Here is an 18,089-nt window from a genome sequence, read left to right as displayed (position 1 = left end):
TCATCCCTATCACCACAACACAGTTACCTCATATACCTCACTCTCATAACACACCAGCGCACCTCAACCTCACAACACAGTCACCCCTGACACCACAACACGCTTACCTCATACATCTCACTCTTATAAAACACTAGCACACCTCAACCTCACAAAGACAGTCTTCACTCTCACCGCATCACACTTTCCTCACGCACCTTTCTCTCACAAAGCAGACAGTCGCCCCTCAAAACAATACACTTACGCACTTCAAATACTTCAGGTGTATCCAGTTAGGTTCCAAATAAACGCACATAAACATATAAACACAGGTAAGTGCTATGTCGTGGTAGGAGGGATCATTACAGAGTTGGAAGAGGAACAATTGTAGCTACCATGGAAGTTCCAATGATCGACACACTACTCCTCACAAGATGACGTGTCAAACAACCAACAAATGTATGAACAGTCTTGAGCATCGTTACTGGGTAGGGACTGAAACGCCTGGAAGTCCAGTGGTCGAGCCTACTTCCCACAAGATGAGTCACAGAACCAAAAAATAAATGACTAGTCTTGAAATGAGGTCGGGGACGGACCACCAGCGGCGGGATGCGTATACAGGAAATTACGGCACCGACAACACAATTATTATACAGTACCACGCCCACCCACTCCTTTAACAATCCCTCGTATGCCAAGTCTTTCTAACATTTACATTGTTTGAATCCGCAAATTACTGGGGCATATTAACCACTACACTCCGTTATTAGTCACTTCATTTCTTGTACCTTCAAATGGCTTTATATGGCTCAGGAAGGACTTCTCGAACTCGGGGGGTTATATACAGCCTTTACTGACCCCTTCACTACTAAAATTCCTACCAAAATTATGCAAGATCGTCTGGAGGTTGACTTCAAGAGAATTTACTCTCAAAAGACTCGGTCAAAATATTATACTGAATGTACTTCCATGACAGGTGTAAATTATGATTGACTAAATAAACATTTCAATATATATAAATATAAATATATATATATATATATATATATATGAATATATGTATGTATGTATGTATGTATGTATGTAGATAGATAGATAGATAGATAGACAGATGGATGAATGATTAATTTCAATGAGTACAAATGTAATATATACTTAAAAAATAATCGCCAAAGAAGTGTTGTTACGAAAGCTCCAACGTAAACGAAAATGTTGTTTAAAGTTATACACCACATCCAGCCACTCCCTCAAAAGGAAGGAAATGATCATCTTGCTCTCCTACACATATTTCAACATCAATGACCATAGGAAATTGCTGCAAAGAAAAATACCCGGGAAAAGAAGAGTTACTGTAGGAAACTGCAAGAAAAGTACAGTACTTGGAAATAATGTGGTCGAGGTGTGAGGTATGGGGTGGGAGGGTGTGTCGTGTGCTTAGGGGGTGGTGTTAAAAGGGGTGAGGGAGATGTTAAGGGTACGGGTGATGGGTGTGTGGCAGGGGGTGAGGGAGAGTATGTGTGCAAGGTTTGGGTGAGGGGGTGTGAGGGACAGGGGTGAGAAGGTGTGAGGGGCAGGGGTGGCGGGATGTAATGGGCAAGGAAGAGAGGGTGTGAGGGGAAGGGATGATGGAGGGTGAAGGGCAGGGGTGAGAGGGGTATGAGGAACAGGGGTGAAGGGATGTGTGAAGCAGGGGTGAAGGGATGTGAGGGGCAGGGGTGAGGAGGTTAGAGGAGTAGGGGTGAGAAGGAATGAGGGGCAGGGATGAGGGAGTGTGTAGGGCAGGAGAGAGGGTATGTGTGGGGCAGGAGTGAGGGGGTGTGTGGGAGAGGGATGAGGAGGTGTGAGAGGTTGGAGTGAGGGAGTGTGTGAAGCAGGGGTGAGGAGTTTAGAGGAACAGGGGTGAGGGGGAAATGAGGGGCATTGGTGAGAGTGTATGAGGGACGAGGATAACGAGATGTGAATGGCAGGGAGTGAGAGGGTGTAAGGGGGCAGGGGTAGGGGGTGTGAGAAGCTGGGGTGGGGGGTGTGAGGAGCAGGGAGTGAGGGGTGCGGAAGTTTATGAGTGAGAGTAAAGAAATGTCCTGTGTATATTCTCAGCATTATGTATGAGGTGTATGGGAAAGGCCGGGGGAAGAACAAATTAACATGTGCAGAGATAATGATTTAATGGGTGTATGGGTAAGTGAAGAGGAGGAGGAGGAGGAGCAGGAGGAGGAGGAGGAGGAGGAGGAGGAGGAGGAGGAGGAGGAGGAGGAGGAGGAGGAGGAAGAGGAAGAGGAAGAGGAAGAGGATGAAGAGGAGGAGGAGGAGGAGGAGGAGGGAGAAAAGAAGAGGAGAAAGATAAGATCATTAAGAGCAGAAAGAGGAGAGGCAGACCAAGGACGAGGAGGAGGGTGACGGAGTACATTCGTATAAGGGCTGGTGCGTTGAGAACTTGAGGTGGGACGTACTGAAGTGTAGCAGAGACCATCATCATCATCATCATCATCGTCATCATCATCGTCATCATCATCACCATCATCATCATCATCATCATCATCATCATCCCGACCCTGGATTCTCGTTAGAATAGAACCTTCGTAGTATTACTCACTGGGCGATTTATTTTAAACGTTACACCTTCATCTTCTCAGGTGTATTTTTGTATCTAATAATAACACAGTTTTCTTCAGTAAGAGAAAAGAGAATATTAGTTTACGCATAAATAAAATGGAAAGAAAGGGGCTCGTCCACTACAGTCTCTCTCTCTCTCTCACACACACACACACACACACACACACACTATTCAACACACAATTACCTCCCTCAGGCATTCCAACACAACATTACTGCAACCCATCCAGGATATAATCTGATGGCCATTGAGTGACGCGATGAAGGCTATGGAGGTGCGATAGGCCAGGTGGTGTGGTGTATGAGGAGGGTTAGCCAGCCACCCAGTCACTGTTTTTATAATGATCTCTTAGCCCGCTGCTCCATACTGTGCCAAGAACTAAACACTGCACGTGATTCATAATGGTGGCCCTTCTAGATGCGACAAACTCTTACATAACCCCGTCTGCATCATGGTTGACGCTACTCCTCAGGTGTAGAAATAAACCTGACTAATTGGAGTTGTCTACCTCATGGCTTACGCTCCTGTACTGATACTGAAATAAATTGTGACTAAATGGAGTTTCCTGAGACTGAGAAGTACTACAGAGGCGACACATTACCGAAAACGTGAAAGTTAAGCCTTACAGGACGTGAGAAATTTTTAATGTGAAGTTTTTGTTTCTGCTGCTGCCAGACCGATTCTAATCAGCCAAGGAGCGGTATTCCCTTCTCCTACGGGTTAAAAAGCAGTCTCCAGCAACCCTTCCCGGACTACAGGAATCTCAACTATCTTGTCCTTAATATCGTCATCCGATTTATTTAGCTTAAGAGTGTCTTTGCGTCATTTAAACACAAGAGCGAAAAAAAGGTCAATTCGTAAAGGGTCGTACAATTTTCTAGATGGCACCGGGGATTTTGCACCACTTTTTCCTTTCCCGTTTATTGGTACTTAAAGACGTAAATATCACAAAAGACAAAATTAAGATGTAATACTCAATATAAATCGTTAAGGAAGAGGAGCTAGAAAGCCTCCTAAGCTAAGGAGAATACAACCTAGAGTGATAAAAGCCCAAAGCGCGATTGCATCTCCTGCGGGGATAGTGTGACGAGAGGTACTGTACGGATGCCAGCTGGGGACGTGACAACCTAGTGTATATTGCCTGCCCTCCAACACAACAGTGCCAGCCAGACCTAGCGGTGCCTCCGGCCAGACAGTGTGTCGCATACTCTCAGTGCTACTACTACCACGGTCGCGCTCCCATTGCCCTTCACTTCACCGCCACAGCGCACCACAGCGTTACATTAGTCACAATATATACCAACTTTGGTCACCACTCACCACGCTGAGTCAACCATTCTGCATCTGGTTATCACTCTACTAAACATAACTGGTTACCACTCAAGAAACCTGGTCGCCACTTACACACTGGGCACCAAACTACGAACTTGGTCCTCACTATACACGCTTGATTGCCACTCTGCACGTCATTCTACAAGGTCGATACTCACCACATTCGACCACTTCCACTAGTGACAGGCGTTCCTCTGGGCCGGTGACATGAGGAGTCCTTTCGTGAGGCGTCGTGCTGCGAATGGCGAGGGTGGTGATAGTCATGAGAAGAGCGGCCACGACGTAGTAATAACAGTGGTGACGGGGGACAAGCGGGGGGCGGGCACGGACTGCAAGGTGTTCATTATACTACACGACGACCAGGGACGATCCTCCAAAAGCCTCCGCCTCCACAATCGCATGACGACCAACTGCCGCGGCCAAACCTCCACCTTCAAGAGGAGCACCGAAATCCCCGACCTACAGTCCGTCAGCATGCTGGAGTTCTGGCTGGAGAAGTTCGGTATGGGCGCAGCGTGGTTCGCAGAAAAGTTTATCGTGGAAGTGGTGTCAACTGGGGTCAAGAGTGTGTTCCCTGTGCTGAGGTGGGTGCGACCTTCAGCGACTCACAGCATCCTGACCGTGAACGACTGCCTCCTGCCGCAGCACGTGCCTGACTCCTTGAGGGCGCAGCGCATGACCGACCTGGGGATGAAAAAGGCTGTCTACAAGTATATTTGCCACGTGGAAGGCGGCCCCGCACAGGTGAGATTCACTGTAGCTACCTGTCTTGCACCTCAGCCCCTCACTTCGTCTCATCTCTTCTTATCTCACCTCGCGTCCCTTTCCTCTCCTCTCCACACCTTACCTTATCTCACTTCATCTCTGCCCTCCACACGTTCCTCAGCGCATCTCTCCACACTTCACCTCTTCTTGTTATCTTTTCGGTCCTCAACTCACCTCACTTCAATACACTGCACATTTCACCCCACCTCTCATTACCTCACTGCTGTGTACCTTAACTCCTCTCTCCTCTCCTCTCCACACCAAAATAATAAACTCTAAATAGTATATAAGGTTCATTCTCTTACACTCATTTTATTTTAACACCACAAGACTTAGTAACATCCTTAGGTCAGGTTTCTACCATTCATAAATTCCACCACCATTGCTGCCACTTCTTTCGTTATTACCATTTCCCACTATCGTTACCATGCGTTCGTGCGTTACCACTCTTACTACTAATACCATCGTTACCATATCCTAATTCGTTATTGTCATTCCACTACCATCAATACCATATATTCACACGTTACCATTCCAACCATTACTGTCAACGTCATCATTCCCACTACCACTACTACCGTACCTACATGCATGACCATTTTTCGTACTACTTTGTCGTTACCATTGACAAACGTTACTAGTCCATTACTGACAAACGTTACTAGTCCATTACTGACAATCGTTACTATTCCACCATTCCATTACCATCTCTACCATTGCCACATCCATTACCAGGCCCACAGTCGTTACTGTTCCTATGTCCAGCGTTACTTTTCTCACACTGATTACATTTACGTTACTCTTTTCATTCGTTACCCTTCCCACCACCAACGCTACAGCTTCCAGTTCCATCACCCCCTGGTCTAGAAATGTTACTAATCTCCCAACCAGCGTTATCACTAAACCACCCGTTACCAATTGCCTCACTCTGGCTACTAGATAAAGGCTGATGGATGAATGGGGAGATAACTAGTCTATTCTTTCACTGCCTCGGTCAATAACCCCTTTACACTTATAGGGTATTCAGCTAATGAAGCGAGATTCCGAGTATGAAATTACTGCCGATTAATTTAGCAGGATGTGATGAATATGGAGCCAATTTACAAACATTTTTGAACCTAGATTGTGTATAAGATTGTTTAATCTTTTATCTACATACGGCTACCAATCATCACTTCATAACCTAACCAGAGTCAACATTTAAGTGAAAAATACGAAAAAAGAAACACATCACAACAGTAAACTGCTGGGGAGACCCGCAGGTCCTGAGAATTGCTTCAGTTCCTTGATAAATACGGACCCAGGCTGGTGCTGGAGGTGAGATGGTGAAAAAACCTGACTATACCACACTACTGCTCCTGCCCTTGTCTTCAGGTGGGATTAAGGGTCCTGATGATGATGATGATGATGATGATGATGATGATGATACAGCATTATCATATAAAGTTCAACATGATCTGTCGTGGATCCAAAACGATGCAAGGGATCCGTTGGCCGCATCTGAACATCAAATTACCTCACCATTCAGAAATCTTCGCTCATGCACATCATACACTGCATTAGTCACGAGCATTATAAAGAGGGAACCCGGGCCACGTATTACGAAAATCCAAATCCAAACAAAGCGCTTGATTCATCAGCCTTGTTGATAACATTTGGAGGAGAGTGGAGGGGAGGGACGTGCTAAGAAATATAAACATGAGGCTGCTCTGTTATGACCATGAAATACTTTGTTATTAAACCGTGTGGGGGAGGCTGCCGTGGGAATGTGGGGTATGTGCGGGGGCATGGCGGTGTGTGGAGAGGGTGGTATGTGGAGTGGGAGGCAGTTATGTGTGGGTGGGTGGTGGTGTGTTGTGTTGGAGAGGAGTGTGAGTTGAAGGATGGTGGTGTTTAGGGTGGGAGGTGTGTGGTGTGGAAGGAAGGAGTATGTGTGGGATGCTGGTATGGATGATGGCGGTGTGTGGGGATGGTGTTACGTGAGGTGGGGGAAGGGTAAGTGTGGGGGTCAGAGGTGTACTGGGAATTGAGTTTGAAAAAGGGTGGCATGTGGGGAGGGTGGTGTGTGATGACAGTGGAATATGATGTGGGTGTGGGATATGTGTGTGGGGGGGGGATGATGGCATGTGGCGTGGGAGAGGGGCTTGTGTGGCTGACGGCGATTAGTTGTGCGTGGGAAAGGGTGGTTGCTTGATGTGGACGTGAAGAGGGATGGGTGGTGTTAGGGAGGATGGTGTCTGGTGTGGGAGTGAGGGGTATGTGTTAGGAGGTGGTATGGTGGTGTGTGGCAGTGTGAGGAAGTACCGTAAGATAAGAGGTTGGTGAGGAGACAGAGTGAGATGTGATGATTTAGAGATGTAATAGTGTGAAGATTAACGGTGAGGGCGTAAGGTGACAGAGTGAGATAAGAGCATAAGAGTATGAGGTAAGAGTGCGATGTTAGAGTGAGATGTAAGGTGAAGTGTGTCAGGTGCTACGAGTGAGATCTGAAGAGACAGAGTAAGATGTAAGAGAGTGAGGAGTGAGATGTCTGTGTGTGAGGTGTTAAGAGTGAGATGTGAGGTACGAGGAATGTGGTGCTTGGGGCTGGTTGATGAAGAGCCCTGACCACACAGTATTATTCTTACACTGGACCTGCGCCAGACACAAGACCTATATATAACTCAACGCACAATGCACTTGGGGCTTTGCTTCCGTGTGACATAGTAACGAAAAAAAGGTGAAAATAAAAGAGGGAACATACACACACACACACATACACACACACACAAACACACACACACACACACAGAGCAACGAAAAAAAACTGTAATAAAGTAAGAACACACACACACACACACACACACACACACACACACACACACACACACACACACACAAAGCAACGAAAAAAAACTGTGATAAAGTAAGAACACACACACACACACACACACACACACACACACACACACACACACACACACACACACACACACACACACAGGTACCCAACACCCTCCCACCTGCTGTATGCCAGAATGCGGTAGGGAATTGGCAAGCTCCCCAATACTGTGACGTCGCAGATGCACAAAACAGCTTACGATGTTTTTCCTCTGGTAGCTAAGACACTTGTTTCGGCGGGAAGAACAGGGGACGCGGGAAAGGCACGTACGCTCCTTTTTCTCATCTTACCTGCGAAAAGAGAGAATAGCTTAAGATAATTTTCTATTCGTAGCCAAGATATATTTTTGTTGTAGGAAGAACAAGAGATATGGGATGATTCTCCTTTCATCATCCTTCCTGAAACTAAAGAAAAAAGAAAGGAAGAAAGGAAGAAGACAGGGAGTTAGTCGTAAATTCTTAGTGAATCTGTCTACATATGCATAAAGATCTTACGATAATATTTCTCTCGTACCTTCTGTTTGTACATGGGAGGGTTCCATACACTCTTCCCCCTTGCCCTCCCTGACAAACAGGTCTTAGTTACGACAGGGATTCGACCGTAAACGTATCTATTTATCTACCTATCTATCCACCTACCAATCTATCTATCTATCTGTCCATCTATTTATCTATTTATTTAGTCTCGAGAATCTTTGCTCCTGTCTCCTCCAACGGCTGACGTCTTAGCGCTTTGGTCTTGCTACTTCCAGAGGATATTATTTAATTTAGACGGATCCCTGGCAGTGGAGCGGTTATTGAAGTCCATGCTTCATATTCTGTCTCCCTAGCACTTCTTCCTTAGCAATTTATTCTTGGATACGGCTGGTTAAAATCAATATGTTTATTATTTATGCCGACACAGAAGAGGACAGTATGGCAAGCAAAATAAATCGCTTAGGAAAAGGTGTTAGGGAGCTTCCTTAAGAGACAAGAAAACGCCAGTTTGAAAAGTCTGTCCCAATCTAATGAAAATCGTATAAAAAATGCGTCATCGGAGTGAAGCGACTAACCCCTCCACCACGAAAAAGTCCTCGGGCTAAAGGGGTTAAAAGAGATCAACAACGAGAGAGAGAGAGAGAGAGAGAGAGAGAGAGAGAGAGAGAGAGAGAATTTTGTGCGGACGGTTCGCCTACGAGATGAAGCCGAGGATTTTGAGAGTGCTGTTTGTTGTCTGTTGTCCGGTTTTTATGTTTTTCTCACTCATGGCTCTAAATCGTACCTACTCCGTTAAGTTGTGGGTTGATGATGATGATGATGATGATGATGATGATGATGACGACCTTACCCACTCCATTAAGCAGTGGGTAGTGGGCGATAATGATGATGGTCTTATCCACTTCATTCAGCAGTGGGAGTGGGTAATGATGAGGACGAGGAAGAGGAGGACGAGTACGGGAAGGGAAGAGAGCTGCATGATGAGCTTTACATAGCTGGGAAGGAAGGAAGCGTCTCTGTTACCAAGGTCACGATTGGAAGGGGCAATTTGTGGACAGGTGAAGGTGTAAAAAAGAAATCATCATCATCAGAACACTACTACTCATCATTAAATACTCATCACTACTCCACTCATAACTCCTCTATTCATCATCAAATAAAAGGAAGCACTTCAGTAAAAATTATCACCATCCTCATCATACAAAAAGCAATTAACCACTAAAAAACGCGGTGGGCAGGGGACACCTTATCAATTTATGGAACAGGACCTCCTTGGATACTCGTATAAACACTACCAAGAAGTCATACGCACTGCATAAAACCGTGGCTGAATATCAATGTACATAAGTTTTCCTGTTGTCTGATCAAGGACAGGTACCGTAAGAATTTTTGAACCTGATATGCATAAGATTGTTAGGATATACTTGTCTTCATTGCTTCAGCTGCCAAACACTCCATAGCTAAACCTGACCTAACTTTAAAGTGAAAAAAAAAGACATAACATACTGACTTTTGAAAATAAATGCTCTATGGAGACTTGTTTATACAAAAAAATAATAAGTTCCTTTCCCAACACCTTCCCCCTTGCCTATCCTGGATAATTGCCAAATAAACCACCTGCGTCTGTCTGTCTGTCTGTCTGTCTGTCTCTCTCTCTCTCTCTCTCTCACACACACACACACACACACACACACACACACACACACACACACACACACACACACACACACACAAACAAACACACACGACTCCGGGTAGTGGCCCAGCGTCTGGAAAGTCCAAACATGTAATTTTACGTGAATTCCTGGTATGCTGATTTAACATCTCTCTCTCTCTCTCTCTCTCTCTCTCTCTTTAACGACCTCTTCTTCCGTTCCTAAAGAGCCTGCGTTAAAATGTGTAAACAGCTGACCTATAAAAGTGTGTGTGTGTGTGTGTGTGTGTGTAACTGTTTATCGGGAAGACTGAACACTTTCGGCCCTACTTGGACACTCTCGGGATCAAAAGATGGTCCACGTCGGGCTGCACCTGTTGTATCTCCCTCATACACACCTTTTACAAACGCTATAATTACCGCACCTGATCTTGTAACGGCACTGGGATACCAAGACAAACTGAGTATATGCTTCTGCTTAATCTACCAATCCTCTTCCTCCATCTCTCCCCAAATTTTCTCTCCTTTCCTCTTTCCCTCTCCCTCTTTCTCTCCCTTCTCCTTTTCCTTCGTTCCCTTTCATTCTTCTACCCATCTCTCCGTCTGGCCTTGCTGCTCCTCCCTCCCTCCGTCCCTCCCTTCCTTCCTTTCTTCCTCCCTCTCTCCTCTCTCCCTCCTTTCATGCAACATCTATTTTCATTCATCCCTTCGCTTCGTCTGTCCTTCCTGGCTCCCCATAAGCTTCCACTCTCTCCCTTATCCTCCCTCTATTTTTTTTTTTGTCCCTCCCTTTCTTTCTCTTTCCTCCCGTCTCTTTATTTTCCCTCCCTCTTCTCCCCTTCTCAACCTTTCCAGTCCATCCGTCCCCCTCCCTCTCTTTTTCTTTCTCCCTTTCTCTTCCCCCCCCCCCGCCTTCCCTCCCTTCCCTCTTTCCTTTTCTCTTCCTTCCTCTCCCCCCTTCCCACGTCCTCTCTCCCATCCTTTTCTCTCCCTCTCGTTCTCATTCTCCCCTTTTTCTCCTCTTCCCTTTCCTCTTTTTCCTTCCCCTCTTTTTCAGCCCTTCCCTCCCTCCCTCCCCCTCCTCCCTTCACATCTTCTCCCTTCTCACCCCCTCGTTCTCCCCCAGCAGCGTCACAGGAATCCCAGGGTGACTCAGATCCTGCAGATGTGAGGGAAAGGGGTGGGGTGGGGGGCGGGGAGGGGAGAAAGGGATGGCAGACGAGTTAAGGGGGAGGGGGGGAGTGGCTGAGGACGAAGGTAGGGTCACGCACAGGAAATACTCAATCCTCTAGCCACTCATTACTTCATCCATTCACCCTCTTCACTGCCTTTCACTAAATTGTATGGCAGTGTCGGGGATGATGTAACTGAGGTGATCGTATACTGAGGGTGGTACTGAAAATTAATCATATCAGCTACCGAAAGGCTACACTGAAGAAAATAATACAGTCTCGTAGTAAGAAAAATTATTCATAGCGACGCCTTCGGATGGATTTTTATTTACTTATTCATTTATTTTTTGGCGTGTGTGTGGGAAAGCAAGAGAAGCAGATCGAGTATGAGTTAACCCCTTCACTGCGATGACGTCACCATTATAATCAGGCTGCCACAAGACGATTTTATTCAGCTTAGGACGGATATCTGGCAATACAGGGGCCCAAAGAAGAATTTATCTAACCCCTCCAGTTCAGAAAGTTTTCCCTTAAATTAATAAAATCGTCTCACGTGTGCAACAAAAATATGTCCTCGTAGTGAAGAAGTTGAACTAAGAGTCATAAATCCTAAAACTCCAAATGGCAAGCTGAGAAGGTGCTCAAATGCTTGTTACAGATTAGAGACAGAAATGCAACAACACACACACACACACACACACACACACACACACACACACACACACACACACACACACACACACACACATACACACACACACACACACACACACCACAAAAACAACCGTGGAAATAGATGGATATGACAGCGTTCGAGATCAATTACAGATGACTGACGCAGCCTTACTATACCCCCCTCTCCCTCCCCGCTTCTCTTTCTCTCACCACAGACAGTCGGGTCACACAGAACAGAAAAGAGATACAGCATTCTCTCTCTCTCTCTCTCTCTCTCTCCTATCTACTGTTTCATCTCATTTACATAACTATCCTCAAAGTCATCAACAACACAGAAAGATATAAATAACCTTGCCTATTCCTCTCCTTTTCCTCATCCCCAACTTCCCCTCCTTCGCCTTTCATTTCCCTCGTCCAGGTATCCTTACAACTCATTTCCACCTCACCTCACACTCGCCAAGGACACGGAATAGACAAAGAAAAACAAGCCCCTCTGCATATTCTTCTTCTCATCCTAAATTTGCTTCCTTCTCTCTCTCTCTCTCTCTCTCTCTCTCTCTCTCTCTCTCTCTTTGTGCATATCACCTTAACTTCCCCTGTTTCCCTCGTGTCCTTTCTTCTCTCGTACAAGGCATCGTACTCTAACCTGCCTAGGAGACTGCCACACCATCTCTCCGGAAAGAATTACATGACACACTAAGCCTAAGTACTCTATGCTATGATGGTATTATCCCTTTAGTATCGGTAATGGCGTAATTTGCAACAGGGCATTAAAACACTCACAGGTTCCAATAATCCTGAGAGTTAAATAAAATCGTCATATCCTAGCAAAAATAAGGTGTTGAAGAAGATGGAGCCACAAGAGTGTTAATGGTGACAATAATGCTTTTAGAATCTTATGACGCACTCTCAGGCAAATAAAATCCAAGTTAACAAGAATAAAACAATAATGTCTTCCGAAAGCTGAGAGATTTAATGTGAAATATACAAAACAAATCGCTACAAAAAAGATGCTACGTAGTTTCCTAAATGACCCCCCCCGAGACACGGATCCACGAGTCATATTCACAAACTTACTTGAGGCTCAGTTGCGTGAATAACAACGTGAGAAAGAAGACGAGGCTAAATTACCCTTATCAACGTATCATGTTATGAAAGGCTAATTTATCACAGAAAATGCCTAAGAACCTTTATGAATACGGTCCCACATCTGATTCAAACGACACAGGGGCTTTCCTAAATATTCTAAAGAGGATATTCACGGCCTAGCGGAGTCTATGAGGGAGGGTGGCGGGGATGAGAGGCAAAGGAAATAACACATCTCGTAAAAACTCCTTGTCGCTTCACAGAGTTGATATAAAAATTTGCACCAGTGAGATAATGATTTCCTGCTACGTTGAAACTACGCACTTTTACCAGCTCTCTCTCTCTCTCTCTCTCTCTCTCTCTCTCTCTCTCGCAGAGAGAGCATTACATCGAGTGAGTGGATGATGGGCGTCCCTACCACAAACTCTCTCTCTCTCTCTCTCTTTGTAGGTGACTGAACACTGAGTGACAAGCCAAATTATTTCTTGTAACACAGGAAACTATTATTTTACTGAGTAGTAATCATACAACTATCTGACGCCTATGGTGTGGGCATTCCAACCGAATGGAGCCAGCACGGATTTCCATCTGAAGGATGGTTGGGGTTTACTGCTCACACCATGCCACTCAGAGACGAGTGACGCTCATCACCCTTGCCTTAACTGTTAGCACTGTGTAGCCTAGCCCCGGGCCCCTACACTCCTGGTGGGGTAGGTTAAGGCCTGGATGATGGTGGTTTATTTTGCATTTCCATATGAAGCTTTCAACCCGACTCTGGAGCAACGAACGTGTCTTTATAACCAGGACACACTATCAAATGACTGCTATCCAGAGGGAAATAATTTATCATTCTTTAACACACGGTAAACATCCTCTTCTTTTTTTTTTTTTTTCCGAACGTCCACACTCTACGCTCGTAGGCTCAAAAGACTCCTTCGCACCTTTTCCTACTACCATTTAAGCGGTATTTGACACATAAACATCTTGTATGCCATTTATATATATATTTTTTAAGTACAGACACAGTTTCAACAATTTATATACAAGGAATTATAAAAATGAACTGCTAAGAGACACTAGGGAGTCTTGTAAGTCCCCAGCAACAACACAACAAACGCGTTAACTGCACCCTTTGTGGAGGCACTTGGAGATGAAGGCCGGTGAAGTAACTCTAAGCAGCTGAATACCGTGACGTCCTTATTCTTCCTACTTTTATATTATTTTTTATTCAAATCAGGAGGGGTCTCTCGTACTGAAGGGGTTACAGAAGGCTCTATCTAACCATTTCAGTCTGGAAAGTCTCTCCAAGGCTGCAGAGAGTAGTTGTAACATGTATAAAGTCTAAGCCACGCCACCGTACTGACAGGGTTAGTGAATAATGCTGTCTGATGGTAGCAAGAACAAAAGGAATGCCGCGACACACACACACACACACACACACACACACACACACACACACACACACACATAGGTCCATGATGTGTGCAATACTGGCAAAGGGAGATAGTAATTTTAGGCCAACTTAAAGTAAAAAGAGTATAGTGTTACTGGGGATCTCAAGCCTAAACCCTTTCCTTGCCTGTGGTCTAACTCTACAAAATAAAATCGTAAGGACGCAACAGGAATACAATGCAGGTTATAAATTACGTCCAGTGAGCGGAAAAATGTCTATTGGTAGGTTAATAATTTCTAACGTAGTTTCAGTTCAAGATTCTCTCTCTATCTCTCTCTCTCTCTCTCTCTCTATCTCTCTCTCTCTCTCTCTCTCTCTCGTCTGTATGTTTGTGTGTGTGTGTGTGTGTGTGTGTGTGTGTGTGTGTGTGTGTGTGTGTGTGTGTGTGTGTGTGTGTGTGTGTGTGTGTGTGTGTTGCTATTTACAGGCATCTAAGTGACTGCCACCCAACAACACACAAACTTTAATACCAACAACTGCAACATCAACAAACACAGGGTCAGTGCAAGCGATAAATGTCAATCCTTCTCTTTTTTTCTAACGTGGTATTATAAACATCAAAGCAAACAGTGACACATGTATTCTACCCCATGCCTGTAAACACTGACCTTACCCATGTCTAAACTCGGGTCACGTTTCCAGTGTTTACAATCACATACAAGACTGCCAAACGAGAAGGGGGCGGTCAAGGCTGCAGGAAGGGATACGGAGGGTGGGGAAGGCATGTGGGAGGGAGAGGGGGTAGAAGAGATTGAGAGGGGAGGAGAGATAGACAGAGAGTAGGAGAGATAGAGGGGAGCAGATCATCACTAACCTCTTTGATTACGTCTTCCTGAAACCTTAAGACGATTTGAACTTAGGAAACCCCTCTCGTGCTGAAGGGGTTAATGAAAGTTGTATCTAATCCCACAAGTTCACAAAATACATCCTAAGGTGAACGCAAACAGACCCAACATAACCTAACCTAATTTAACCTAACCTCCCGAGTCTACCCAAACTTATCATAGTCTAATACAGGTGCTCTAACACAGCCACTGACAAATGGTGGGTCTGGGGAGAGGAGGTTACTGACTGGGGCAAACAGGGAGATAAAAGATGAGGGGAATCCTATAGACACGTAGAGAGAGACGCTTACTTACAGACTGGAGCAGGTGGGAGATACGAGGTGAGGGAAATCCTATTATTATGCGCAAGACGACCATCTAGTTGTTACATCATGGTGTGTGTGTGTGTGTGTGTGTGTGTGTGTGTGTGTGTGTGTGTGTGTGTGTGTGTGTGTGTGTGTGTGTGTGTGTGTGTGTGTGTGTGTGTGTGTGTGTGTGCGTGTGTGTGTGTGTGTGTGTGTGTGCGTGTGTGTGTGTGTGCGTGTGTGTGTGTGGCGAAGTCCTTAAATACGAGGGCGTCTTTGATATTTTCTTGTTAGCGCCAAGCTCTGTACTCAGTTTAATGTTTTCAGAATGACTAGATTAAACACTGGACCCCCTTCACTATCCCCTCCACTACCAGGGGGCACAACTCGACTAAATACAACCGTCTCGTAGCACAAAGAATAAAATACACGAAGAACCCATAGTATTGCAGAGGCTATGGGACATGTGCTGAAGGATGCGCCACAAAGCAAACCCTTATAATTACAATCGACTCAGTGTTAGTTGGATTAGTTCATATTTTTTTAACATATTAAAGAGAATAGGTACAATAGTTCATGGTTGTTCTAGTATGGAGTTAAAGGGATGCGTAGGAGATATGCTGAAGTTACGATAATGGTAAGTGATTAAGAAGGCGAGGTGAAGACGTTCATGAGGCTAAGAATTTAACAAGGGATCGAATTGCTTGGATGAAATATTCTGAAGAAGGACATTACAAGGGTTTGACACCCGTTTTTTAAATTCATTAGTCGACTATCTCGCAGGAGTACGTGACGCGTATCTAATTTTAAAGAAATGTAGATGGTTTGGTCTGTGATGTATTGCAAGACACTGAATATATGAATGAGCGTCTGGGTATGTTGTTAATGATGTTTCCTCTTTCCTTGTTTTCTGGATTATACGTAACCCCATTCTTAGGTGGGGGAAAAAAATGCTAGGATGATGATGACGACAATAACAGTCGTGGAGAGGACAGAGTGCAAGAGGGAAAACCACGTGAGTCAGCATCGCCAACAGAAACCATTGTGAGGCCAACACAGCAAGTGGTAAGCCTGGTTATTTTTTCCCGTGCTTTCAAGACCAGCCCAACACTCAGCGGAACACAGTCACTGAGGCCTGAACGACAAGTTTGGGAAGTGGCGGGAGGGTGAGGGACTTAATGAATAGTCCCTGCCCACAACGGAGGAGAGTAAAACGCTCAAGATTCACCTTGTGCTGCGGGGAACAGGCTGGTGGCTCCCTCCCCCACCCTCTCCCTCACGCACACACACGGGCCCTTCAATTCCCCAAACATTCCCATGCCCCTCCCACCGCCACTCCAACACACAGGCTCCGACCACCTCCCCTGCACCACACACCCACACCCACCCACCCACACACACACACACACACACGCACACACACAGGGTCCGACCACCGCCCCTGCAACACACACACACACACACACACACACACACACACACACACACACACACACACACGCACAAGCACCTCCAATCCCCTCCCCCCACACCCGGGCACCTCCAACCTCCCCCCCACACAAGGGCACCTCCATCTTCCTCCCACACACAGAGGCACCTCCCACCGCCCCCGCCTCCGCCACACAGTCAGTCAGGCCGCCACTGGGAAGCCTGACACCTCCAGAATCACTCCCACACACTGCGTAACAGGAAATGCTGCCATTCATTTCGGGTAGGGTTGAACTTTAAGGCCATCGAAAGTAAGGGAAACATGACTCACTTTTCAAAAACAGAACTGTGGCTCTTTTCACAGTTCCCTCCTATAGTTTTGTGATGTCAGCTTCAGGCAGGAATGTTTTCATCCCCTCTCAACCTGGCTGTCTCAATAAGGTCATAGTGAGTTTTACAAGAGGGAAGAACAGGTATAAGGCTCACACGATGAAACAGGAGACAGCCGTTGTAGACAGCAGTATAGTGTAGGTCGAGAGGAGGATAGGACAGATACAAGGAACAGATGGTGACGCAGAAGACAGCCGTAGCAGAGAGACTAGGGCGACAATTTAACTGTTCACATGATAGGCGGGGCATCTGGTTCTTGCTTGCTTGTCGGCGAAGGAAGATGCTGATGATGATGTAATATAGTAACATTTGGACAGTCGGAATAATAAGGAAAGTCGGAATATTTCTAGTAATGTATTCCACCTAAGGGCAGACACAGAAACACACACACTCACGGCATTCTCTCTCTCGCTCTCTCTCTCTCTCTCTCTCTCCAATGACAAACACCCAAGAACACACACACACACACACACACACACACACACACACACACACACACACACTATTCCCCTAAACTGTGCAAACTCTCAAGAAGGGGTCAGTCCAGCGAGGGAGGTAAATATTAGCACGAGTTGTGTATTTATCCTTTTGTCATAGTCTTTTTTTTTTTTTTCTCCCGAGACCATTTCATTAAGCTTAGATCAGACTTTAGTGGTTTGGCGATTGAAACAATATCCATCAACCCCTTTCGATGTCTTCTCAATCTTATTCTTGCTACCGTCTGATGATTTTATTCAGCCGAGAAGCCCCATGTAGCAGAGCGATTAAGAAATGTGATAGGTAAGGGAGATGAGGTACAGTCGGGGTTAAAATCTAGTGCATCTACTTTACACTTTCCTCCCTGACGCATCGTATCAAAGAGCATTATCTAAGGACACAGAAACATACCAAGCTCTTATTGGTGTAGAAATATTAGCCAAGAGAGGAAAATTAAAAAGCAGAAGTATCGAAATATTGAGAAGTTCTGTTGCTGATTGTACTTGCAACAAACTCGACACACAATCAGTCATTCTAGTTTCAGAGAGCGACGTTAATTCCTACAACACAAGAACCTA

At 45.5% G+C, this 18,089-nt stretch overlaps 1 protein-coding gene across 2 annotated transcripts in view; it reads left to right on the top strand.

Annotated features, from left to right (window-relative positions):
• The window catches only part of LOC145393002 (polyunsaturated fatty acid 5-lipoxygenase-like), a 121,653-nt gene that overhangs the window by 20,561 nt on the left and 83,003 nt on the right, over positions 1–18,089 (top strand). Inside the window, exon 1 of one of the 2 annotated variants that reach the window (XM_080267314.1) lies at positions 3,783–4,669. The exons of the other annotated variant lie outside the window; for it this stretch is intronic. Within the exon in view, the coding sequence (XP_080123440.1) occupies positions 4,133–4,669 (537 nt within the window). The 5' untranslated portion in view covers positions 3,783–4,132. Of the gene's footprint in view, positions 1–3,782; positions 4,670–18,089 lie in introns of those variants that run through there. 2 annotated transcript variants of the gene reach the window in all.

Source organism: Coenobita brevimanus, chromosome 23, assembly GCF_032717465.1.
Source record: "Coenobita brevimanus isolate Jiangsu-jjx chromosome 23, ASM3271746v2, whole genome shotgun sequence".
NCBI lineage: Eukaryota > Metazoa > Arthropoda > Malacostraca > Decapoda > Coenobitidae > Coenobita > Coenobita brevimanus.
This window is presented reverse-complemented; position numbering and strand designations above follow the sequence as displayed.